The 27,979-nt window shown below is 30.9% G+C and overlaps 2 protein-coding genes across 6 annotated transcripts in view; one reads left to right on the forward strand and one right to left on the reverse strand.

The window, feature by feature from the left end:
- Nucleotides 1-926: 926 nt before the first annotated feature.
- The window catches only part of LOC122530164 (aminopeptidase N), a 64,697-nt gene continuing 37,644 nt past the window's right edge, over nt 927-27,979 (forward strand). Inside the window, exon 1 of the mRNA XM_043656877.1 lies at nt 927-1,194. Coding sequence (XP_043512812.1) covers nt 962-1,194 — 233 coding nt within the window. The 5' untranslated portion in view covers nt 927-961. The remainder of the gene's footprint in view (nt 1,195-27,979) is intronic.
- LOC122530165 (organic cation transporter protein) lies at nt 11,446-27,973 on the reverse strand. 5 transcript variants are annotated; one of them, XM_043656882.1, is made up of 3 exons: nt 27,721-27,973; nt 19,548-19,820; nt 11,446-14,812 (listed from the first exon to the last, which is right to left on the reverse strand). In XM_043656882.1, exon 3 carries the CDS (start codon nt 14,253-14,255, stop codon nt 12,558-12,560), a length of 1,698 nt encoding a protein of 565 aa, XP_043512817.1. In that variant the 5' UTR covers nt 14,256-14,812; nt 19,548-19,820; nt 27,721-27,973; the 3' UTR covers nt 11,446-12,557. The 5 variants fall into 5 exon arrangements, with proteins under 5 accessions (XP_043512817.1, XP_043512815.1, XP_043512816.1 ...); XM_043656880.1 differs by having other exon boundaries at nt 19,548-19,895; XM_043656881.1 differs by lacking the exon at nt 19,548-19,820.

The raw sequence follows: 27,979 nt of genomic DNA on the forward strand, positions 1-27,979 counted from the left end.
GACCCCGTAAAACTTGCTGTACGATTTTCCCTCGTTATTTTCTCAATCCAAATCTGAACACTAGGGTTAGACGATGAAGTTTCAGGATTTCTTGAATTTTTTTCTTTTTAATCCCAATATTTAAAATTCAATAAAATGACAAAGAGAAATCGTACAGCGTGTTTTAGAAGCTCGTTATAAAAGAGAGATCTCAATCTTCAAGAGCACGATAAATTTAGTTACGAAAAGAATTTTTCAATATTCTTACAGGCGTTAGAAAGTTGTACAATTTTCGAGAATAAAATGGCCTTTAATTTCACGTAAAAAAAAAAAAAGAAATAAAAACTTTTATGAAAAAGACAAGCTCAGGGCTCAGGATAATGTAGAGAATTCACGTTTTAAAACGAGACTAAGAAAATTGTACGACCCTCTTTCACGAAGTTACGATTTTTTATCTAATTACTAATACAGTTACTCTTCTTCCCTACCTTTTTATTCGCTTTCGCGGCAATAAAAATTTCCATAAATATTCGTAGTCTAACACTAAACGTACCGATACTTTATACCTTGTACACCTATCGTTTCGACCGGTTACGAGATAAAATTTTCTTTTTACAGGAAAAAAATACACACGATTGTCAATTGTTAATATCCTATTAATCGGACAATGCACGAAATAGCTTTTAGACGACGAGAAGGAGAACGACACGTTCGTTTCATTTTTTAACAAACGTGGAACATCAAGTCAAATTTCCAAGCCGATAAATCATTCGATCGGTCGTTTTAATCGCAAATGAAAAAGAATTTCTTATAATAATTTATTACAATATAGATATAGATAATTGTAATAATTTCCTACAACGAAAGAGGGTCATCCTGAATCTTGAACATCCGAGGCTCGATTGGGAACACGCTCGTACCTTCGTATTATTCGAATATTTTCGTGTGTTCCGATATTCCCGCGATTGCGGTGAAATTTAGGATGGCTGGCGGCCGAGCAACGGAAGCGCGGACAGTTTTCCATCGGCATCGCGGGGGACGACGAGCTCGAGGACGAGGCGAGTTGCGCGCGCTTGTGCAACGATTTTCTGTGGCTCAATCGGCGAGCGTGGCGCGGCTTCAGTCGGTGCGGCGCGTTCGTGAACGGTGCGCGGCCTGCGCGCGTATTATATCCAGTCGCCTGGCGTGGCTCGACGCGCGTTTATCTGCACACAGGTGAGTATACACAGGGTCACACGCATGCGGCACGATATAGCGAAGTTTCAATGACCGGCCAAACATCGCCGATCCGGTTTTTCGTATATCCTTAAGAGCACTGGATTGATTCCTCACCGATGAGATCGGAAATAATTTATCGATGACAGTTAAGAAAGACTCGTCTTTTAATTTTATATCTTTTTTAATTTTTAATCTCTCGCGCTGGAATGACCTGCCACGTTCGAGAATATTTTTTCTCACGAAATTGGCAATATTTTCTCAGTTTCAAGTATATTTGAATACAACTCAGCAAAATAAATAATAAATTTGCTTCTCGGTCAATTTCTATTTCAGTGACATACCAACGAATTCAGAAGGAAGACAAATTATTGTATACGATTCGGTCACTCGTTATGGTCCGCAATCAGTTGTCAACCTCTTGCGCTGGAATAACGACGTGCCACTCACGTCGAGAATATTTTGTCCCTAAAATTGCAATTATTTCTCAGTTTTAAGTATATTTAAGTATAATTAAACAGACGAACCAAATAATAAATTCATCACTTCTCAATAATTTCTATTCAGTGATATCGATGACCGACGAGTTCAAAAAGAAAACGACGGATTGTTGTATACGATTCGGTCACTCGTTATGGTCCGCAATCAGTGGTTAACCTCTTGCGCTGGAATGACGTGCCACGCACGTCGAGAATTTTTTCTCACAAAATTGGCAATATTTTCTCAGTTTTAAATATATTTAAGTATAACGCAGGCAAAACAAATAATAAATTTATTACTTCTCAATAATTTCTATCCGGTGATATCGTACCAACGAGTTCAAAAGAAAAAGAGAGCGACAAATTATTGTACACGGTTCGGTCACTCGTTATGGTCCGCAATTAGTTGCCAGCGCAAGTGGTTAACCTCCCGAGAATTTTTTCTCCCAAAATTGCAATATTTTCTCAGTTTTTTAAGTATATTTAAATATAACCCAGGCAAAACGAATAATAAATTTATTACTTCTTAGTAATTTCTATCCAGTGATATCGATACCGACGAGTTCTAAAAGAAAGCGACGAATTATTGTGTACGGTTTGGTCACTCGTTATGGTCCGCAATCAGTTGCCAGCGCAAGTGGTTGACGGAAGGTTAAATTATTTGTCGAAAAGCAATTTCCCTTTGAAATATTTATGTCGAGGGAATAAAATTCGGGACTGATCTTTTGCAACAGGGTGATTTCCTGATTATTATTTTTTTGGTAAAAAATAGTCGCATTGGTCCAAGGTTTCAGTGAGTTTCTCCATATATAATATGTTATGATCATGCGAGAAGAGTTTATTTTTTGATTTTTATGTCAGAGTATGCAACTAGCTAGTATTATTATTTTAAAATTATCATGTTTTCGTATGTTCACGTTTCGTATGTTTTCGATGTCTCATTTCTTTCATCTTTTTTCTTCTTTAAAAATTTACTTCTTTCGTGATATGTGCATTTCTGACAAAAGGATTCAATCAATTATATTTTTGATAAAAGGGTTATTATTATTATTATTTTTGATAGACAAGATTGAAAAATTCTCTTCATTCAAACGGTGAATTTACGTATAAATTGGATATTAAACATAGCAGTTAAAGAGAAAAATCTGGGATCTTTAAAAATTAAAAATGCTTGGTTCTCTTTTTTTTTTACAATGTATGACTTTTTGTGCATTTAGAGAAAGCTAGGAAATATGTGTTGGACCTTGGTTGGAATCTTCAACCTCATTCCACCTATTCATTGTCCGACTGTCATTTATTCTGCTCTTCACTTTACTTTCTCTGATGACAAGAAACTGTATGCCCTAAAAGATTGCAAAACCTGCCTCAAAGAATTCGTCGCTGAGAGGAACGAGAAGTTTCTTGAGAAATTCTCGGTCATAAAGCCGCATGATAAGCAGCGAAGAGTTATAGTAAATACGCCAGGGGAAACAGTATGTATGTATATATTATTTGGCAATTTTTACATCACAAGTGTATTTTTTTAATTTCGCGAATTTTCCAAATAACTGGATAATTAGACTGCAAATTAGAACTTTCGTGGACACCTAAATTAAAGAAACAGAACTTGAATAGTTTATTTTATTCGCCAAATGTTATCACGAATGTATTCCTTAGAAAGATTAGAAAATCTTTCTGTTTATCAAAACGAGAACGCGTGAGAAACCATAAGAATTTAAAGTTTTTTCCAAACGAAATAAGACGATGTAAATTAATTTTTCTCGAGATGAAAATTACTGTAAGAATATCTTATATCAAATTCTTGTTCGTCTTAAATTTTTACTTGGCTTGATATTTATTCGATAGCTGGGATTAAAATTTTATTTAGTACATCAAAATTAGAGTGAAATGTCTGTTAGCTTTGTTTTACCGAAAACTTAAAAAATTTTACTTTTGGATAGTATAATATTATATAATATATTATATATTATACTATGTATTATAATATATTATACTATATTTTATAATGTATAATACACTATATATAATATATTATAATACTATATATTTTATATATATATAATATATATATAATATATTTATTTATAATACTATATATATAATATATTATATATTATACTATAATTAAAATACTATATATGTACATATTATAATACCAGATGGTTAAACAAAATAAATAGAAAACAACTGATAACACGTCAAAATTAGAATAAAATGTTCGTTAGCATTTTTGCTGTTTGGAAGCTTTAAAACTGCAATTTCCGACGACTGAAAGCACAAAAATTTATACCAGGAGGCATTAAAGCGCGGAGGCATTAAAATAGGAAAAAGCTTCACGATAAAGTTGACAAGCTTTTATTTGTACATTATGTGCAGAAAAAATAAGTCTCGAGAAAAAATAAGTCTCGAGAAACAATCAACCTGTTGTAGCAAGTATAACATAAAAGTTTCGAGGAAAAATTACGAATCGGGCCATTTTAATCATTCTGATAATTAAAAATTGTCGACTTTGATATCGTGATATCAATCGAACGATGGACAATCCTAATCGCGGTGCATGGAATCGTGGGAATTTTCATTTCGGCACAGTCGAATTTCGTAGAACACGGGGGAAAAGGTTATCGTCGTTTAGCACTTGGGTCGTTCACCTTTAAAGAGATGCTCCGACGTGAGATTCTGGAGGATTACCATATACAGGGTGCGGCCGAAAGTATTGTATAAGCGGACACGGCAATTTTTACTTTTTATCGGGAAAATAAATTGAAATCGTGAGGGGGGGGGGATGAAGTTTCTTTGTTCGTCGCGTAGCTTTTGGGATAATCGATTTCGAGTGAAAGACTAATATATGTATAATATATATTTACATATAATATATATATTTTAATATTATATATGTATTTTTGAAATTAGATACATATTTATATATATATTTTTTAATATTAGATATATATTTATAATATTATTATTATTAGATATATATTTGTAATATTAATATTATTAGATATATATTTATTTAGATATTTATTTATAATAATATATATATATTTTAATATTGTACATATATTTATATATAATAATATATATTTTATATATATATATATTTAGATTAGGTTTATATATTATATATATATTATATATATATATATATATTGTAGTTAATATATATAATTCTAATCTATAAATATTTATATATATAGAAACATATTATATTAAATATAAATATTAAATATATATATAAACCTAATCTATAAATATTTATAAAATATATATATATATATATACGAACACGCGGAATATTTGCACACTTATTATAGAAAACTTTTTACGTCCACGTTTACGTACGTATTAAATTCTTAAAAAGATTATAGCCAAAGGGAAACGCTATCATCGTGGGTGAAGTTTCAACCCTTGAGTGCATCTTGTTATTTTGGAGATCGATAAAGTCGAAAGGCTGCGGCCTGACTGTTTCGTTAATATTCTATGTTGGATCGTAGAAAAATCTTAAAATTACGTGTAATAATTTAATATTACGTATAATAATTCGTTGTATAAATATTCGTTGTGTATGGTGTAATTATTTGCTGTGAATTTTGGCTAATAACTGCATGTCACAAGTTCGGTTTTATTATTATTAATTTCTGTCAAAGATTCATCTTAAATTTTTATAGCGCGATGCAAATTATTAGACTACGGATGTTTATGCAGACACATATGCTTTCAAACGACGATTAAAACAGAGAAAATATCCTGTTTTAAACGTTTCATAGAATTTTCTACGTTCAGTGCGTTCTGTGGATTTTTGCACTTTTAAATTCACTATAAACATCCGCTGTGACCGCACGATATCACTTGAGAGTTGAAACAAAATTCGCTCGTGGTGGAATTTCGTTCGAATTCGTTGGAAATTTTTCCAAACGCACAGCGGTATCTCGTTACAGTGTCACATGAAATTTTTAATTCACGCGAACATTCATATCGTCGAAAATCACGCGAATTTAAAATATGTTCAAGTATTCTCACGTGATAGTGATCTTTGATTTTTAATTAAGTATATCTATGGAAAGAAAATGATCATTTGGAACATTTTTTACGATAGGATGGAGTGCGACACAACGATGTGTTTCACAATACAACTCTTAAATACGGTACTTAAGCTCCGTATTTAAGTAATGTGTGATAATGTGGCATAATGTGCGCGTGATACGTAGCATACGAAGCAGTTTATGGTCACGGTTCACATGCGATACGGCGTATGCTTTGCCAGTGAAGTTGAAATGTACTGACCCATGCTTGCACAAGGTGTCATTCTTTCATTAACTCAATTGTCGGATTAACTCGCCGAAGAATAAATTCCATAAGGTTGGCATAACGCTGTTTAAACACGAGAGATCACTCTTTCAATAGTACACGTTCGTTAGATATTATTAAGGAAACGCGTGAACGAACGAATTGAGGATTTCTGTTGGAAACGAAGCGAAATTTAAAATAAATCGGATCGATGTGAAATGTTGTAAAATATATTTACAATTTCAATTGTTTCATTCATTTTGGAACCTGCGTGGTTTCGTCGAGAATTTACAAAATTAAGAGCCAACGCGTGAATACACGCGGATCAGCGAAATAAATTCGCGCGAGTATATTTATCACTGCGAATGTATCGCTTTTCTCCTTTGTTGCTCGCTCGATGAACCAAAAGTTTCATGGAGGAAAATAGCACGGATATCTGGCGAGGCCAATTTTTCAAACTTTATGATTGGCAAAGCGTTAGGTATAGGGTTCACCGTAACGAAAACGATCAACCATTTTCTATTATCCTTAAAGCTAACGGGGCGACCCTTCTCTGATCGATTAAGCGCTCGCCTCTTGCTAAAATTATGTACGTTTATCTGTTATTTTTTTTTTTAAGGTCGATACTTTTCTTCGTCGATGTATTTTCAAAAAAATTCAATGATAGTTTCTCTCTGTTTCTATTTTTTTTTTTTTTTTTTTTTTTTTTTTTCCTTTGACGAAGAAATTAAGGAAATTAGCTCGAGTTAACTCTCTTCTGGATTTTAGGTAGAGTGTCCTTTTTCTCGAGTTAATTCAAACACGGTGTGCTTTTTAATTTAAAACGAAAAGGCTATATTCACGTAACAGAACTTACGTTTCTTTGTTTTCTCGACTATTATAGTCAATTTATTGTGAGGCGATATTTTTTGTTCTTGCACTAAGTCGATAATTTAAAAGATAGACCTGATTTTTTGTTAAGTTTTTTAAAAATAAGTTGGTCCTTAAACGAATTAATGATTCATCTAATCTTTTTTTAGAAAATTATATATTGTAGTCTATTAGTTGTGTCAAGCGTATTTATAATAAGAAACAATGTATATAAAATAAAAAAGTATTAAAATAATTCTACTAAAATAAATACTAAAATAATAAAGTAATTCGTTAAAATAAAAAGTATCAGAGTAGTTGAAACAATTTCATGATTTCAAATACCACTTATCCAAGCTTGAAATTATAGTATTTGATATATATATATATATATAAAATTAATATATAATATATATATATAATTAGCAAAGAAAAATTAATTCTTTCCCTGTAACATCCATAATTTACGTTTGTTAGGCTGGTCGATTGAAATTTGCATTTAACAAGCGTGAGAGTATTATCGCGAATGTCGAAATCAATATTTTTATATGGATAGGTACAGCTGATCGTGCGATGTGCATTAATACACGCAAATTTCAATTTTATATTTTCTCCTTCTAAAGTAATGTGAGTAAAAATTTTTATATTAATAACATTTATAGTACTATTTATTGGTGGTACTAATATAATTAATAACATCGATATAAATGTCATATTTCTGTTTACAAACGAGCTCTCGTGTAAATGCGGTAGAATAAATTGAACAAAGAACGATTACAATTGTGACAAAGAACACATAAACAGTTCAGAAATAGTTTATAATTCGGATCAAAAATCAAAATATAGTCGATTAATAAATGTATAATATATTCGTAGCTACTTGTTCTAAATAATTCTAATAACATAGTTTTAGCAACTTTAATATAATTTTACATATTTTAACAAGCATTTTAGTGATTAGAAATATTTGTTAATAAAGAAACTCCTCTTTTTGAGAGGAATTGTGCGATCACAGTTCTTATTTCTAATAATTTTTAATTATTTTTCTAAGATGTTTGTATTCGATGTAATTTATATTCACATAAATAATTACAGAAGTACACATATATATATTACAAATATGAATCCACAGACAACTTTATCAAACAATTTTATTAAGATAGATGATTTTTATTTTGATCATTCACAACTTCAAGTCAATTAATCGAGTATCACAGACACGACGCTTGTATTTTATATTTTCGTGATTTTAATTTTTCAGTGCGAATAAAATCTCTTGATATCTTGATATCTTTTCTTTTCATCTATCTTAGACACATAGCAAATAAATGAAATGTTATCTTGCATCGAATACTTACACGTGTATATACACATATGTGTTAATGTTATTATAATAAATAATATTGTGTATAATGTATAATATTAATATCATTACATATTACTGTTAATATTTTATATTATAATACAAGTGTTAATATTTTCAATATTTTATATTATAATATTTTATATTATAATACAAGTGTTAATATTTTCAACGTGTAGCTATTCATACAATTAGTATTACAAAATTCATTTCGTATCACAAATATATTTAACAAATATTAATTTGTTGCTACCGTATGTACCAATAAATTTATTCAATTTCAAAGAAACGTCGAACGCCTCCTAATTAATCTATCTGTATTTCAAAAAGGAAATTTTGTATTGCATATTTATCTTGACGCTTATCTTTGTAGTAAATAAGCTTTGTAAATAAGCTTTCACTATGGAGAAAGGCAGCATCTGTTGAAGTAGCAATTACTAGCACGCTGGCATAAAATTTTATAGCTTCCACCGTTAACATTCTAGACGATAACATTTTATAACACAGTTTTTCTTTGCTGTCCTCTCGCTCTATTTACTTTAAAAACAGATCCAAAGTATATCAAATGATTCCATCCAAGTGACACAATTTTTTTATCTCTGCAGTTTGATTTTATTTTTTACACGATAAAATCAAACGACGATCATCGAAATTTCAACAAGCAGAAAGATCGTAGATAGCATTAACACAGAAATGATCTCGATGCTAATGAATCAGGAAGGAATCTCGTTTTGTCATGACAGGGATCAGTCGTGCACAAATGGAAAATTCTTTCGTTAACTCAAATTATTTTCCAAAGTCAATATCTGATGATTTTTGTTTATTTCTACTGTTTAAAATTATTGAATAATACATCAAAACTATATATATAGTAGACATAATTTGAAAATTATTGAATAATACATCAAAACTATATAGTAGAGATAATTTGAAAATTTTTCTGTTACTTGACCTGTCCTTTAAACTCAGTTCATTCATAGATCTTTATTTATTTCCATTACTTAAGTCAGAATATTAAAAATGTTCCTAATTAAAAGTATTCCTGTTTCTGTTCTCCAAATTCAGTATCGATGTTAAAAAAATGCCCTCAAAACTACAACTTAAATAACAATAGAGAAGATGAGAAATAATTTTGGAAAGAGTGGATGATATAATATTGCTTAATAGATACAACGAACCTTCTACACCGTGAAATCGAATGTTTTTAAATTCTGCAGATAACCAAGTTGGTTGACAGAAAATTCTCAGCTATTCAAAAGTATAACAAAGGTGGTCTTGTCCTTAAATACGCAGTCACTTTCCCACAAATATTTGGCGTTTGCGATATTTACGAAACGCATAAAAAAAAAAAAAAAAGAAATGATCGAACCGCAATAATGTGAAAAATGATGACAAAATGTTTCCCCCGTTAAACACGTGTGGAGAAGAAACCAGAGCACATGAATGCACTGAACTTTATCGAGAAGAACGTGACGTAGATGTTGATAAAAATCACTGTGCTATGTAAGCGCATACTTGCTTTTGCGATACGCGTAGCGCGTGTACTACATACGTACGCGAATACACAAAGAGATAGATCAATATCCCGTGATCTAGACCTTTCTGAATGCACCGAAAGTATATGAAAGTGGAAAAGGGCGGCGAAAGGAATTCCTTTCTCTCGAGCGCGAGCGTCTTTTACGTTTCGCCAAAATTGAAAGCAGAGCGCGCGCAGAGCTTTCAAGAGGAAAATTACGCGATAAAGAATTGCAAAGTGATTCACGAAAATATTCGGTTATACGAGGATTTATATATACTTAGGAGTGTTTTTGTCAAAACAGCGCAAGTCTCTTGGAAGCCATGATTAAACTATGTTTTTCTTTTTTTTGTCAGAGCTTCAAATTAGAGTCTCGTAGGTGTAAGATTAATCAAGTTCTCAGATTTTTAATCAGATTAAACAGTTACAATTAATTAATAAATAAGTAAACGAAATTATATAAATTATATAAATAATTATATAAATAATTATATAGATAATTATATAAATAATTATATAGATAACTATGTAAATAATTATATAGATAATTATATAAATAATTATATAGATAACTATGTAAATAATTATTTAGATAATTATATAAATAATTATATAGATAACTATATAAATAATTATATAGATAACTATATAAATAATTATATAGATAACTATATAAATAATTATATAGATAATTATATAAATAATTATATAATATAAATAATTATACAAATAATATTATAGAAACCTCAAAGAACAAATGATTCATTTCTGCAAATTCACTTTGTCATTACGTTCTAAGATAAATTTATTACAAAGGACAATTCAGCAAATTTCAATTCAATCGCCCCGATCATTGGATCGACTCTGTATTTTCATATTTTATCAGCGTTATTTTACAATGACATTTTCCTTTTCTTTTCTGCGATATAAAAGACGATATATAACAAATTTATTCGCAAGCGTTCGAGTTTCTCAAAAGAGAAATGTTGCTGCATGTTGCGAGAATTGGAAAAATAAGTTGCACAGTTTGATCGGGTGTATAATGTAATAATAAACGTAGAATCGGATGCGTGGAGTTGCATCGAGTGACTGGTTAGTTGCTCAATCATTTCCCTCGCTCGTCATCGATGGCGTGACGACATTCTCGCGTGAAAGTTTGTTTCCCTCCCTCGTGAAATACCTTTTGCTTAACGACAATGGACACTTGGCGAGGAGAGAGAGAGAGAGAGAAAAAAAATTAATCTTGCGTGCAAACGATCGCGAATGAAAAGAGCACGTTGCACGCAAAGCAACAGGTCAGCGAGTTTATGTCAGTTTTCATAAAAATTTCCTTCCTTCTCTGTGCAAACTGCAATATACATTCCCGCGTATAACAGTATACAGTGTATCTCGTGTGTTATTTAAAGAAACGAAATTATGGTTGCTAATTGCCCGATAATGACTTCGCGATTTGTTACGTAAAAACAGAGCTGAACTGGCTGATGTTTTTAAATGGAGAAATACGGAAACAGGAAACAGTTTGAAATTTAATAGATCGAAATTTTGTTTCCCAAAGTTTAAGACAGTAATTTAAAATTCAAGTATTATTAAAAATATAATTCTATTATTTAGTATTGAATATAAGTTTTTGTCATTTGGTAGAATTTAAGTTTATTAAGAATATAGGTATTTAAAATATAATTTGTTAAAGATGTAATGGTGTATTTAAAATGACAAGTGAGAATTGAATTTGTTAGGCGGATGAATTAGATTGAGGCTTCGAGTAACAATTTATTTCCACTAATATTTGTTTGACAGACGGTTAGAGATTCGTTGGAAAAGAAGGCACTGGTTTGAGACGTTCAGTCTTCCAAATTTTGGTCTTATTTCCATGTCTTTCTTTAACATACGTACCGCATACCGCTTTAAATTCAAACCGATACGATTTACGATATTTGTATAATACAAATATATTTTTTATAATTTATGTAAATTATAAATTTTATAAAAAGTATATTTGAATGGTATATTTTTATAAAAATATCGTAAACAATTACTTTAAATATAAAGCGTTGGAAATTGAAGATTCATAAAATATGGATTTTATGTAAAAATTATTTGTTATATAGCACGTAGCTAATAATGAAGATTCGATGCACAATAAGCTAACAATAAGGTGCTGTGTACACTAATTAAATTTCTCACTTAAATTTCGATGTAACCTACAATTCTAATTGAATCGCGTTGATTATTGTGATGGTTGATGCAGCATTAAAGAATCAAATAAAAAAAGAAAAAAAGAGCCAAGGCTTCTTCAATGATTGACATTATCGTCGACAAACACATAAATTGGTCAATTACAATAAATAATTATTTCGTGACGTGTATTTATCGAAAATTTAAATTTTCTTTTTTTCTTTGAAATTCCCTTAAAATTTTCTACGTATGTAACATGTAAAAATGTAATAATACACGCGGCATAGAATATTCATTGAAACGTTTAGTCTCCACGTCGTTTCAAAAATATAAATATTCATATGTCTAATCATTGAAAATTGTCTTACTCTTGGTCTTTGGTAAGAACTTGGCAATCTATCGATAAAAGTTCGTCTATCGACAAAATTAAATCGCCAAAGACGAAAGTGGTAGACTGCGGATTTTTATACATTTCTATATTACAATTTAGGAAACTTTCGAGGGTAAAGACAAAAATACATAGCATACAAAAATAATACAAACCGTCCAAAGAATGGTAATTACAGCGAAACAATCCATTTCTTTACACAAAAATCCGCAGTTGGACGATTATCCGCAGAGAACGACGAGAAATCAAAGTACACGGGCGTGTACGCGCGTTTAATCGCGACGCAAGCAATTTGCAATCCGCGATTCAATGAGAATTTTCCTTGCCGTTTTCCCCTTGATTCAGCTTCTCCTTCTCCTCTCTGTCGGCTAGTTGATTCAAGGTTACCTCGCAACTGACGTCGCTCTTCCTCCTCGAGCGTAGACACGCGGCGAAGCACGTGTCGTGTTTGCCAAAGTTCTCGCCGTCCTCGATGGTCTCGGGCATCGGTTGGTTCACCGTCTCCGGCAGGTACAACGACAAGAAACCGGCGACCAACGCGACGAAGCCGAACAGCGCCGCGGGCACTTTCGGGTTCAGCGAGTTGAGCAGCATGATCATCGGCGTGAGAGCGCCGCTGAAACGGGCGCACATGGACCCAATGCCCAACGCGGTGTTCCTCACCACCGTCGGGAACAGTTCGGCGGTGTAGTTGTAAATGACCGCGAACGAGCCAGCGATGCAGGCCTTGCCGAAGAGGACGATCGTGACGATGATCGCGGCGGCCAGATCGATGTCGGTCGGTATGCTCGATGCGACGATGCAGCAGACGCCGCCGATCAGCATGAACGTGCTGACCACGCACCTTCGCCCGCTGCGGTCCATCAGGAAGCACATGAGCAGGTACGAGGGCAGCTCGACCAAACCGCTGAGGAACAGCATGAGAAACGGATTGCCGACGAGGTTGCCCGTGTTCAACGACAGGCCGTAGTAAACGATGGAATTGGCGAACCATCCGAAGCAGACGTTCAACGTTTTCCTCCGTAGGTTCGGCGTCTTGAACAGATCGAGGGCACCGTGCGAGCGCCTCTTCTCCACGACGTGGCTGACCTTCCTCTCGCCGAGCAGCTTCTCCGCGTCGATGTCGACGGTGTCGTTGCCGTTCATCTTCAAGCCTTTCCGTACGATGGCCACCGCCTCGTTGACGCGACCTTGGGCCCAGAGCCACCGCGGCGACTCGTCCATGAGCCACCAGTGGCCAACAAGTAGCGCGCTGTGAAGGCCGTACGCGATCTGCAGCCACATTCTGTCCTTGATCACCGCGCCCCAAACGGCCACCAGCATGAAACCAACGGCGAACGCCAGGTGGAACATCATCCCGCAGACGGTCCTCTTCGTCGCGCCGACCAGCTCCATCGTCAGCACGAATCCAGTTATGTAGGCACCGGCCGAGCCGAAGATACCGTACATGAACCTCCACACGAGGAATACGTAGAAGTCGTTGATCAACGCGACCGTCACGCCGAATATCAATTGGGCAACCGCCGACACGCAGAATATTATCTTCCTGCCGTACTTGTCCGCCAACGTGCCCAACGTCACCGCCCCGATGAACACGCCGAACATGTAAGAGGATTGGGCCGCCGCGCCCATCCATCGCCGCGAGCAAACCGAGTTCCATTCCATCGCGCGCGACGTTTGAAAATACCGCGTGTCGTAGGTCCACGACTCGCATTGCCTGACCACGTTCTCCGCGTCCGAGTAGTAGCACGCGTCGATCGCTCGTGGAACAAGGTCCTCCGTCGCGTCCGAGATGTTCCATTTGGTCGAGTTGATCGCGTTGAACGGCGATCGAGGGACGTTGCAAGTGTGCGGTGGAACCGCTGCCACTGTCAGCAGCGTCATCATGTGCAGGCCGGCTGTCAGCCCGCCGAGAATGTGCAACGAGAATTGCCAGCGTTGATATTTACCAAACTCACCGAGGTGAGCCATCAGCTCCTCGAGATTCCTGTCGACGCTCGCCATTTTCACGCCAATTTCTTCCTCCTGCTTGTCGTGGTCGTTTCCTCGTTGTGATCGGTGTCTATCCTCTTGATAGTTAAGTGGTTTCTTGATTAATTTAGCTCGCGATCGCAGATTGATCTTGTTCACCGCTTCTTCACCGCCAGTGTCACACTCAGTTTCAGACGAGTTCCTTCGTGACCTTCATTACCCGGGACCATTCGACGAAACTCGATCGAACTCGTTTTTGGATCTCGCGTTGGATCGGTCTCTCGAGAGATGAGACGAATTCGCGACGAAGGTTAAAAGTAACGCAACATTGCGTGGATGTTAGAACCGCGCTGTTCTAATGCCCACGGACAACTGGATAAGACTGACTAGAACTGCCAACGTGAACAACGGATCGAACGGATTTGTCGTGTGCGGAGAATGCGTTGGACTTCTTCTGTTTGTTCTCTCTCTTTTTTTTTTTTTTTTTACAAAATTCACGGCTATTCCCGAAGCCTGGTTTAGCCGTCTATTTTCCTCCTTGGACGTTACGCTCCACCTGATGCTGATTCTGCGTGCTTTACGTGGTAACCCTGGGAAAGAAATAAGAAAATATAATAGGCATTCCGAGGATGCAGCTTGATATCGTTTTAGAATTCTTTGAAAAAAGTTAATAATACTTGGAAGTGAGTATTCAGTGGAAATTGTGTAATTGCGAGGGAATAGAAGCAGGATAAATTTGTATCGTTGTTTAACATTTGAAATTCGTTTCGTCAAATGAAAATTTCCCTTTGGAAAATCGCAGATTTAGGTAGATTTGCATTTTTATTAACTTTATTATTTCTCTTGGAATTATTTTAGGAGATTGAAGATATTAGGAATGTAGAAAGTATTCAGAAAATAAAAGAGAGATAATTCATACGTTCGAAGGTGCACTCTGATTTCGTTTTGATAATCCTCTTTCGTTTCGATGATTCGTTTTTAAAACGTTGCAGATTACCAACGAGATTTTTGTTGTTTTATTCGTGAAAATAATCAAATTTTAATTACACGGCAAGAAAATAATATTCGATACACTCATCACATAACTTTCGCATGAAAGTTTCTTAGAATGCAATAACAACAAGAATGATACCTTTCTTGCGCATTTATTTCAAAATTTTCTTTCTCCTTCGATTATTCATACAAAATCGTAATCGGAGATTTTTTAAACTACTTAGAAATATTAAAGCGGATAAAATTAAAGCAAACGATATTTAACACTAGAACTACCATCAAATGATGAAATATAATATAATATAATATAATATAATATAATATAATAAAATATTATAATAAAATTATAATAAAATATAATAAAATATAAAATCTAATATAATTAAAATAATTAAAATATAATATAAAATAATATAATAAAATATAAAATATAATATAAAATAATATAATAAAATATAAAATATAATATAAAATATAATATAATTGGTCAAAATGACCAATTTATAATTTTAAACAGACAAACAAAACATCGCGTTTCAAATGATTTTTAAAATGTGTAAAAAATATTACAAAATGCACTATAAAGCTTTTCTATCTTTTATTTTAACGTTTCTGAAATTTTACGCCTCAATCGTTGAAAGTTTTAGTATTAAGTAACATATTCACAAATCTATCAACATTTAATTCAATAACGTGCTATTATCACGCAGAATCGTTCAGAATACTGCGAATGAAATGAAAATAAAAATTGGAGGAAAATAAATTTAATTAATTCAATGATAAAACACAATTTTACAGTTCGAATGAAATTACTAGTATAATATATAATCAATATTATTAATATAGTATTAATATAATTCATAGTATTTAAATATTTCAGAAACGTTTTAATTTTTTCAAATGCTCCATACGTATATTTACATATGATGATTAGATGATTATTTTTCTTGTAGAATACTACTATCATCCGACCTCTAAATGATATTTTAGATTCAGAAGATACGAAGTCGATAATTTGATATTTTGTTATAAGATACTGATATTTATGTCAGTCTAAAATTGCATTTTGCACGCGTCTTCTCGAGATAACTAACCGCATGCCACAGATGGACAATTGGCACGTCGAATAAGACAGGCGTGGCAGTACTTTGCCGGAAGTGGTCAACCGTAGATTGATAAATTGTTTTAGATGGCGTTATAATTTATTTAACCAAGTATACAGCCTCACTTTTACTAATTTACTAATTTATATTTATATTGTATGAAAATAATCGTAAGATCGGAACAAAGTGTGAAATGCTTTTAATTTAACTTTTGAAAATAATCAGTATTGTCCGTTGCATGTGCGTCATATGTATCAGAGTTTAATACAACTTTAATCCAAATTTAAATAAAAATAACACGAAGTATACGATACGATATTATAACTTTATTGTTTCAACATATTTGATGAAAGTTAGATACCGCGGAGAGCATAATTGAGCCAGTAACGATGAAAAATTATAATTAAACTAAATTAATTTATACTAGTATAATTTATAATTATAATAATATATTATAATATAATTTAATAATATATTATAATATAATTTTAATTATATTATAATATATTATAATATAAATATAATATAATTTATAACTAGATTAACTTTAAATTAAATTATGTAATTCTTTTAAACAAAAATTTATACTAATTAAGTGGATGCTTTAAAAACTTAAAAGGTTAAAATGTCCTGATACTATGCAATATGATAGATACTATGTAACTTTCACGGCGCTCGCAAAATTTCGATTGTTACATACGTGATGCCCTAATAAATTAATTTACGTACTACATTCTCGCATTTTTTCCCCTTTTCCTGTTCTCAAGTGAAACACTACACTGGAAAATTATATTCTAAAACCTCTCGCAGCGCGTGCAGTATCGAAACTGAAAGTGGAGTCGCGTTATAATCTTGACAGCTTGTACGCCTGATGCCTTATCGCTGTTACACCGCACGGATATCGCTGATTTCTGCGGCTGAAAGTCACATAATTGTCCCACCCGTTTCGAAACAGTTTCCACAATTCAATGTCATTTCCCTCTAGACAGATTGTGAAAAGAATGAACACACATCACGATGTGCAAACGATTATTTTAGAATCTATGAAGCTTTGTTTCTCATCACTCTTGTGACCTCTCTGCACTCTGCAGGAGTGTGTTACCAACTGATATGTAGACTAGTTTGTTTCAACTATTTGCAATTTATTCGCCAAACTTGATCAATAATTTGCTAATACGTAGTCAAAAATTATAGTGTAGAGTAAAGACTTTATTTTCATAATTTAAATATATTATATATAATTGTTATATGTATTATTAATAATTGTGATATTAATATTATATATATTATTATATAATTATTATATTATATATAACATATTAAATATATTATATATTATATACATTGTTATATAATTATTATATTATATAACATATTAAATATATTGTATATAATGTACGTTATTATATAATTATTACATTGTTATTATATATATATTATATATATATTACATATTATTTATTATATACATTATTATATAATTATTTTATTATATATAACATATTAAATATACTATATATTACATACGTTATTATATAATTATTAAATTATATATAATATGTTAAGTATATTATATATTATATATTATATACATTATTTTATAATTATTACATTATCTATAATATATAATATACTTAATACATTATTTTATAATTATTACATTATATATAATATATTAAATATATTGTATATTATATACATTATTATATAATTATTACGTTTTATATAATATATTAAATATATCATTATATAATTATTACATTACGTATAATATAATAAAATATATTATATATAATTTTAATTGGCTGTAATTGTAATTTTGGAAGCTTATTTCCAAAGTCTGTCGTTCGATTCGTTAAACAATATTAGTTACTGCCGCTGATAATTTACGACTGGCACAAACTTTTCCAACAAAATTTCACCAACGATATAATTGTATCATAATATGACAAAACTTTCTTTATTAAACTTTTTCTTTCTCTTTAAAAAATCGAGTAATACGCACGACGCAATATAACCAATGGGATTTCTTGCTTTCAAGAAATTTTCTTAAATTCACTCTCGCTTCGAGCGTTGCCACATACGCTCCGATGGTTTCACAATTTTCGAGATTTCCTCAGTCCTATTTTCTAAGAGTGTCCCGTGTTACGAAAAAATTTCGTCAAGCCTGATCTTCTGCTACAGATACCCGCGATAGATCACGAGGCCAACGAAATATCAATTGCTCGTCGTGGCCAATTTCTCTCGACTCGATTGACCGATACTGCGGTAGCAACGAAACTGTCTAATTAATTCCAATGAACCCGCATGGTAGGAAATGGAAATGAAACGCACAAGGCACATTGTTGCCGCTGTAATAAATTATCGCTTTTGACATTATCACTTGCTTGTTTGCGTCTGCGTGCGTGTTAATATTCATTCCTTTCCAGTTATGTCCAATAATAATCAAGCTTGTCCAAATCACCAATTTGGATTTATTCTTTTCTTTTTTCTTTTTTTTTTCTTTTTTTAGAAAATAGAGCTGCATAACACGAGTCGAGTGCAAGAGCTTCTAGTTACACGTTTTAACGAAAAATAAAATTTGCTTCGCTAATCTATGAAATTTCCAATAATAATTATAAGTCGCTTCTAATGTTAAGAAAGCCAATATTAATTAAGAATGTATTAGAGAAATTTTTTTTTGTAAAATATTTTGAAATTTCAGTTTTTTCACCGCTACGAAACGTGATTGTATTAAGCATGTTTAAAAAACGGGAGAAAAATCTTTTTCTCATTGTTCGGAAACAGACGTACTGAAATTTATAACGACACATTGATAACGCGAACTCGCAACGATCGACACCAAACATTTACTTCTCGTCTTTCTGTTGTGTTACGAGTTGGATGATCGATCAGAACGTGTCAATCGGCATTCACAAATGAAAGAGTAATAGTCTTCGTTCGTTGAACAAATTATTCAAAAGTAATGAACATTTGTTACAATCAAGCGAGATGCGAAACGCGCGAGTTTGGAAATATACAAGAATAATTGAATCTGAAAATGCGAGCGGCGAATATATTTGTATAACAACGAAGCCTCGACCGTTCAGTGAAAAACATTTACAATTCTCCATCTCAACAGTGTTTCGTGTGTTATTTTACCAAAAAAAAAAAAAAAAAAAAAGAAAAAACAGAAAAACAAAATAAAGAAACGGAAGTTAATTTCATAAGAAATGATGGAGAAACTTACGAATTTGGAACAGGCGGGGCTGGTTGTTTGCTCTGGTCGTTTACTGACGGGAATAAACTCGAACAATGGCCAATTGAACGATGCGCAGCGCCGCCAATTTTTCAAGCTAGCCGACCCCTTCTCCAATTATGAAACGTCTTTCAATTCCAACCTTCGGATTAATTGATGGGAAGACGAAGGTGCTTTGTGTTTGGTGCCGCACGAGCCGCGCATAGATAGTTGTTGGATCGAGACGTGTCTTATGACTGACGCGTGGGATACACCGGAGATAAACTGGAGCAAACCGTTGCGAAAGGTTTTAGATGGTTCTGCACCACGTGTAATTGCTTCGCTTTGCCCCTCGAAACACTTCAAAGATTATGGAATATTTGCCACGAACAATCTATAAGTATGTCGTGTAAAGAGACTCAACGAGATATTGGATTTCCATCTTCGATACGGGGGGAATATCAAGTCCATTGTTTTTACGTCACAGCGCTTTTAATTATTAACACGTTAGACAATTCTGATTGTTTCTTAACCGTAGACTGCTAAATTATACTTATATGAGAAACATTAATTATTATATTATACTAAAATTATATTATCCTAAATTATACTTATATGAGAAACATTAATTATTAATTTAAAATTTCTTTAGTTTTAGTTTAAATATTATTTAATTATTAATTTACAAATTTATTTAATTTTAATTTAAAAATTATTTAATTATTAATTTACAAATTTCTTTAATTTTAATTTAAAAATTATTTAATTATTAATTTACAAATTTCTTTAATTTTAATTTAAAAATTATTTAATTATTAATTTACAAATTTATTTAATTTTAATTTAAAAATTATTTAATTATTAATTTACAAATTTATTTAATTTTAATTTAAAAATTATTTAATTATTAATTTACAAATTTATTTAATTTTAATTTAAAAATTATTTAATTATTAATTCAAAATTTCTTTAATTTTAATTTAAAAATTATTTAATTATTATTTTAAAATTTCTTTAATTTTAGTTTAAAAATTATTTAATTATTATTTTAAAATTTCTTTAATTTTAATTTAAAAATTATTTAATTATTAATTCAAAATTTCTTTGATTTTAATTTAAAAATTATTCAATCAGAATTTAAAAAAATTATTTAATATTAATTAAAAATTTATTTATGTTTAGATAATTTAAAATTAATTTTGATCTGATCAATCTTGTCTCGAGTAACCCATAGTCATGTAGAAAGATTTTGGTGGATATTGACATCTTCGAAAAATATTAAATTTAATGTAGACAATCATTAATCTGTTAATAAATTTCTGAACATTTCTTAACCATAAACTGCTACAATTATAAAATTATAGTAACCAACAGAAATAAATTAATTCTGGTCTTGTGTCATGTAAAAAAGATGATCTAAAACATATAAATTGGAATATTAAGTTCAACTTCTTTATATCATAGGATCATTAATTATTAACTTGTTAACTAATTTCGTTCGTTTCTTATCAACAGATGCTAAAATGATATAATTAGTAATTATATAAAAACAAATTAATTCTGATCTGATTGATTTTGTCTCGAGCAATTTGTAAGTGTGTCGCGTAGAAAGATACAGTGATGTACAGGTAGATAGACTAGTAAGATAGAAAGAGATAAGTTCGATAGAAAGACTATTAAATTCAATGTTAATTCGATAGGAGGACTATTAAATTCAATGTTAAATTCCTCGCGTTATAATATTGGCAATTGTTGATTTGTTTGATTACACACTGGCTCGTTATTTTTCAATATTTATTGTTTAATTCAAGTTATAATTATACGAAGATGGTCATTTAGGATGTTGTTATCAATACAATGTGACAGATGTTCGCGATTAATTTTTAATTAGAATTGTAAAAAAGAAAGGAGAACATACTTGAATTATGAGTAATACGATTGCAAGAAGATTTAATAAACACTTTTCCTGTAGCAAAAGTAGCGTAGAAGCGAAACTCTTGGTTGCATGAATTAAATCAATATAATGGACGCTGTCATACTTGCACACTGGTACTTCATGCATATTTATAAACATAATTATAACGTGATACGTTATTGTTTATAACGTGATACGATTTCGCTTTGTACAACTATCATTTAAACATTTGAAGTTTTCCAAGAAACGTTGAGATTTCGCATTTAATTTTAGATTATATATTTAAATTACAATTAACTTAAAATGGTAATAATAATATAATTATTCACTATTTTTATAATAATAGTAATATTATTTTATATTAATAGTAATTAATTTTATTTTATATTGATGATAATAGTATTTTTATAATAATAATATAATTATTTACTATTTACTTAAAATGGCAATAATAATATAATTATTTACTATTTTTATAATAATAATAATATTATTTTATATTAATAGTAATTAATTTTATTTTATATTAATGGTAATAGTATTTTTATAATAATAATATAATTATTTACTATTTACTTAAAATGGCAATAATAATATAATTATTTACTATTTTTATAATAATAGTAATATTATTTTATATTAATAGTAATTAATTTTATTTTATATTAATGATAATAGTATTTTTATAATAATAATATAATTATTTACTATTTTTATAATAATAGTAACATTATTTTGTATTAATAGTAATTAATTTTATTTTATATTAATAGTAACAGTATTTTTATAATTATAATATAATTATTTACTATTTACTTAAAATGGTAATAATAATATAATTAACAGGATACGATTGTGCATAGAATTATTTTTAACTATTGTAAATACGTTTCTTTCGCGACTGATTTTTTTCAAGAAGTTTCGGGATTTTATATTTAACTTAAGCCTCGAGTAAATTTCCATTTCTTTAAATATGACAATAGTAATACGGTTAACAGAATATAATAACGTACAAAAACTATGTCTTTTTTTCCTCTACAAACGTGAAATAAAGCGTTGAATTTCCCAACTGGTTGAAGCAAACGATTAGAAAGGAACAATTACGCCATAATTCCTCGCAGACGTGTGGCAATGATTCTTGGAAGGGAAAGTGATTGTTTTACTACTTACTTATTCATAGTTTATGCGATAATTCCATCTGTGTAGTAGTGAATACGTGCATGCATTTGTCGAACAGCACAACGTTTCATTCAAAACTGTCAAACTGCAACGTTATTCGAAACAGTGACAAGGCATACTCGGTTGATAAAGAAATAATTTTGTATTTGTGTATACGCGAACGAATTATACGTTATCGCAAATATTTTTATTTAGTTTACGGTTAACAAGTATAGAAAGTGGGTGCATGATAACCTTCGATCGACCGACACTTTTTATTTTTCATACATTCGTTAAGTTTCATTTAAATAACAAGATATGCAATCGCATTTCTTTACGTTGTATTTATTTGCACGCTGCACTTTTAATATACATCGGGATGTGACGTGTTGAATTTCGCAGTGAAGAGAATTTAATGTATGGGTAATTTTCCGTACGCGTAATCGAAATGGTAAAAATCAACCAGTCTTTATAATTCTATAAATTGTCAAAATAAGATATACAAGTGTATTTCGTTTAACACTACTTGGATCAAATTAGACATAAATCAAATCAACTTCTAGTAAAACTTTACATTTTACATTTTACCAAATCACAAAGCAAAATTTAACAATTTACATAAATAATAAAATTGACGAACACGATCAATTTTCATTCAACGAATTTCATAATAATCAGCGTGAAACTAAATTAAGTCAAATTACAGTAATTAATTACGGTAAATGACGAATAACAAAATTAGATGTAAATCAAATTAAATCGTAGTAAAACTTTACATTTTACATTTTACCAAATCACAAAGCAAAATTTAACAATTTACATAAATAATAAAATTGACGAACACGATCAATTTTCATTCAACGAATTTCATAATAATCAGCGTAAAACCAAATTAAGTCAAGTCGCAGTAATTAATTACGGTAAACGACGAATAACGAAATTTGAGAGCAGCATCAGTCAAGAAATTCAATGAATAGATAGTATATGATGTTTCATAACAATCGGTGCAAATGTTCGACAATTTCAGTGATATAGATTTTGTTAAAAATTTAATAATTCTATACATTGTATATATTTTTCTTAACGTGCAATTAACTTCTTGCGCTGGAATAACAGGCACGTCACGCATGTCGAGAATTTTTTGTTCCAAAATTGTAATATTTTCTTAGTTTATATATGTACTAGTTTATATATAATATATGAGTTTTCTCTATATATCTGAGAGTTTCAAAATTGTAATATTTTCTTAGTTTATATATAATATATATTAGTTTATATAAAAATATATGAGTCTTTATATAAAGTATATAAATATATATGAGTCTTTATATAAAGTATATAAATATATATGAGTCTTTATATAAAATATACAAAAATATATAAGTCTTTATACAAAATATATAAAAATATATAAGTTTTAATATAAAATATAAAGCGTGTTTAAGTAAAACAAAAAATAAATTTATTACTTGTCAATAATTTCTATCCAGTGATACCGATACCGACGTGTTGAAAAATAAAGCGACGAATTATTATGTACGTTTGGTTTGGTCACTCGTTATGGTCCGCGATCAGTTGCCAGCGCAACTGGTTAAAGCCTAACACCACAGTGATCCCAATCCTATCCAAATGCTGTCACAGTAAAATCTAACAATAAGTTGCGATAAATCAACAAACAACAATATTCAAGATTTCAGTCGAAAAACTCCTAAATAATTTAATTCACCCGGTTCGAGAGTAATAATATCTCTCGAGAATATTTATGAATATTGGAGGTTCGTCGACGTGCACCGTGGTAAATGATCCGTGATCGTGATTGGAGCATGATCTTTTTCTTTTTTCTTCCTTTCTGTTTCTTTTTCTTTTTTTCTTTCTTTATCTCGCGCGATGTTGTCCAGGAAACGAAGCGATTGCTATGGTTGGAGTAGCGGCGGGTAATCTCGTAAGAACCGTAAGGCCGGCCACGTATCGAGATTCCAGGATAGTTGCCAAGCAGGAAATATTTGCAAAAGGGGAGTGAACGACAAAACCGAATTGCCGGACGAAAGCAAAAAGATGTTGACCGATAAATAATGCTCGGCCGTGCATATGTACAAATATAGTAATCGTTGGAACGTTTTTCTTTTTAACGCGTGCTACTTTGTCACGTCTCTCTCTTTCTCTTCTCTCTCTGTCTTTGCTGTCGTTTTACATTTTTTATATTATATGTTTTAATATTGTTGATACTAAATAATTATATATTATGTTGTAATGATAATTATATTTATAATAATTATATATTATATATTGTATTATAATTATATATTGTTATAATACTAATAATATATTATATATTGTTATAATAATAATATTATAGTTATTAGTTATAATATTAATATTATAGTATAATAGTTATAATAATATTATATATTGTTATAATAATAATTATATTTACAGTAATTATATATTATGTTGTAATAATAATTATATGTATAATAATTATACATTATGTTATAATAATAATTATATGTATAATAATTATACATTATATATTATAATTATATATATAGTAATTATGCATTATACATTATAATTATATATATAATAATTGTAAATTATGTTACATTTTTGTCTTGTCGAATCTTCTTTGCGTCTTTTACAAACGATCATGAATCTGTCATAGTTATGTATCTTACACGCGCGGCACATCGTTGAAATTTTCAATTTCGATGAATTATGTTTGTTTGGAGGAGTAATTGTAATAATGTGTACGTATGTGTCTCGTACATTTGGAGGATATACATTACGGGATTTGTGTAAATTTCGAAAAATAATAATATTGATTTTGTTGGATTTATTGTATCAGTGGGATTTTGTCGAAAGTGTTTTTAATCAGTGGGTGTAACATAAAATATATACGTGTTTAAATAAATGATTCAAACGAGCACCGAATATTTAAACGAGATAAAATAAATTTTGAACGTATTTCAATTTAATTTAAACTCAAAATAATTTACATGTTCTATACTCCGGATTGTTCTAAATTTGTAACTTGTAATTAAATTGCAAATTTTCATAGGGAAGTTAACAAAAATACGTTGGGAATAGAAATGCGTGTAGTAAGAAAAAAAAAAAAAATACTTTTTATAATATTCATTATATAAAAACAATTTTCTATCGATGTTTCTGATTTTTTGATTGACTTTAATTTTTTCAAAATTATGAATTTATATAAAAATTTATAGTCTGGTAATATCAATTTTATCGGACGTAATTGTCATTGAATCAACAATGAATTATTCCTTCTTTCAAGGAATAACTACGAACATATGAATGTGTATGTAATAATTGTATATGTATATATATATATATATATGTATATAACAATTGTGTAGAATGTACATGTATATTTTCTGTCAGTGTCGAAGTTTCATAACCGCAAAATAAATTTAAATCCCGACTCGATTGAAATTGGCGCAAACGCTGTTTCATTTCCTCAACATACGGATGAGGAAACTTAATTTGTCTCAAAAATTCTCACGTCAAATGTTGTGGCTACTGAACGATCACGCGATTCAAAAGAAAGATACGATTACATGAAGTCATGTAAAATGAAAATCACGGATCCGTGTTTACTTCGTAGAACGTGCTACACGCAAACAATCCCAAAAATAGCATTTTCTCTTGTCGCTCCTGTCCTGATACACGTCCCAATTTACATAGGAAACTCGTTTCCTAACGAAGGAAACCGGAAAATTAGATATCCCACGGAATCCAACGATGTCAACGACCCGTGTCCCGTGTCAAACAAAAGGGGGTGAGAAAAGAAAAACCAACAAAGCAGGGGTGGAGAACATGTAACGAGCTGGAGCCTGTATTATCAGCGGAGGCACAATGGTATTTTCTTCTCGCCGTGAGTGAAAAAAAAGAAAAAAAAAAAAAGAAAGAAACAGAAAAAAGAGGAAAAAAAGAAGAAGAGCCGATAGATACGGCATTAACGAGCCTCCATCGCCTTAGCGAAAACCGACCCGAAGGGAATATTGGATTTTTAAACGGGGACCACCCCCGTCTGCACTGTGATTCCGAGCTGATCCAATAAGCTTAAACGGATTTCGAGGTTGCTCTTGCATCGCGAACGTACTGCGGAATATCGTCCGCTTGCCATTCCATCCGAGCAATATCTGTTCAGTGTCGTCAGAAAACCGGTGTCGAGCCGACGAATATTTGAAAAAAAAGAGCAACCCGGCGCGCAGGATGCGTTTCGTGTCGCGAAAATATCGGACGAGACACTTCGAGGCTTTAACATCGGAACAGTATGGCAATGTTCATCGTCGTGGGTCGTGAATTTTGTTGCGTTGGTAATTGGGGGGATTCGTTGTTTCGATTTTTCGGCTCGCTGTTACAGGGTGGTCACACTGAAAGACTGAATGATATAATGTAAAGCAGTATTGTAAAAGAATGATATTATGTTAAATAACAACAAAATATAATATTTTATTAAATAATATAAAAAGATAGCATTATATTAAATAATATAAAATAATAATATTATATTAAATAATACGAAAAGGTAATATTATATTAAATAATATAAAAAAATAATATTATATTAAATAATACAAAAAGGTAATATTATATTAAGTAATATAAAAAAATAATATTATATTAAATAATACAAAAACATAATATTTTATTAAATACTATAAAAAGATAATATTATATTAAATAATATAAAAAAATAATATTATATTAAATAATACAAAAAGATAATATTTTATTAAGTAGTATAAAAAGATAATGTTATATTAAATAATAGTATTATATTAAATAATATAAAAAAAATAATATTATATTAAATACTATAAAAAGATAATATTATATTAAATAATATAAAAAAATATTACATAAAACAAACGTAACTTTTACAAACGTATGTTTTTTAAATTTTTTATTATTTCATTTGAAAATATAATTGATGAACGTTTCTTTCAGTATATTGTGTGTGAAGGAAATAAAATAAAAAATAAAAAAAAAAAACAAGTCACGACTTTTCCAAACCCTTCAGTTTTTCAGTGGCCACCCTATGGTTACGATAGTCGCGATCCTTGCCAGAGGCTCGAAAATGGTACTTACCGCGGACGATGGACAATTTTACAGTGGCTCGCGGTGGAAAAACCAGCGGGGATCGAGGCGCGACAATGATCAACAGCCGAAAGTACGACATCCGTCTGCTCGATGAATCTTTTTGAGTCCTCGAAGCGCTCTGGCGAACGAGTTGTGTACTTCTTATTGGTAGGAGATAATGAAAACATGGCGGCGGTGTGAATAAAACGCGACGTGTACACGCTCGAAAGGTTCGGGACGAAGTTTTCGTGAAATTTACGACCAATTT

Source organism: Frieseomelitta varia, unplaced genomic scaffold (genome assembly GCF_011392965.1).
Source record: "Frieseomelitta varia isolate USP_RPSP 00005682 unplaced genomic scaffold, Fvar_1.2 scaffold_331, whole genome shotgun sequence".
Classification (NCBI taxonomy): Eukaryota; Metazoa; Arthropoda; class Insecta; order Hymenoptera; family Apidae; genus Frieseomelitta; species Frieseomelitta varia.

Excerpts from the sequence above, each read along its gene's own strand:
- LOC122530165 (XM_043656881.1), bottom strand. The coding sequence starts at position 14,255 with ATGGCGAGCGTCGACAGGAATCTCGAGGAGCTGATGGCTCACCTCGGT.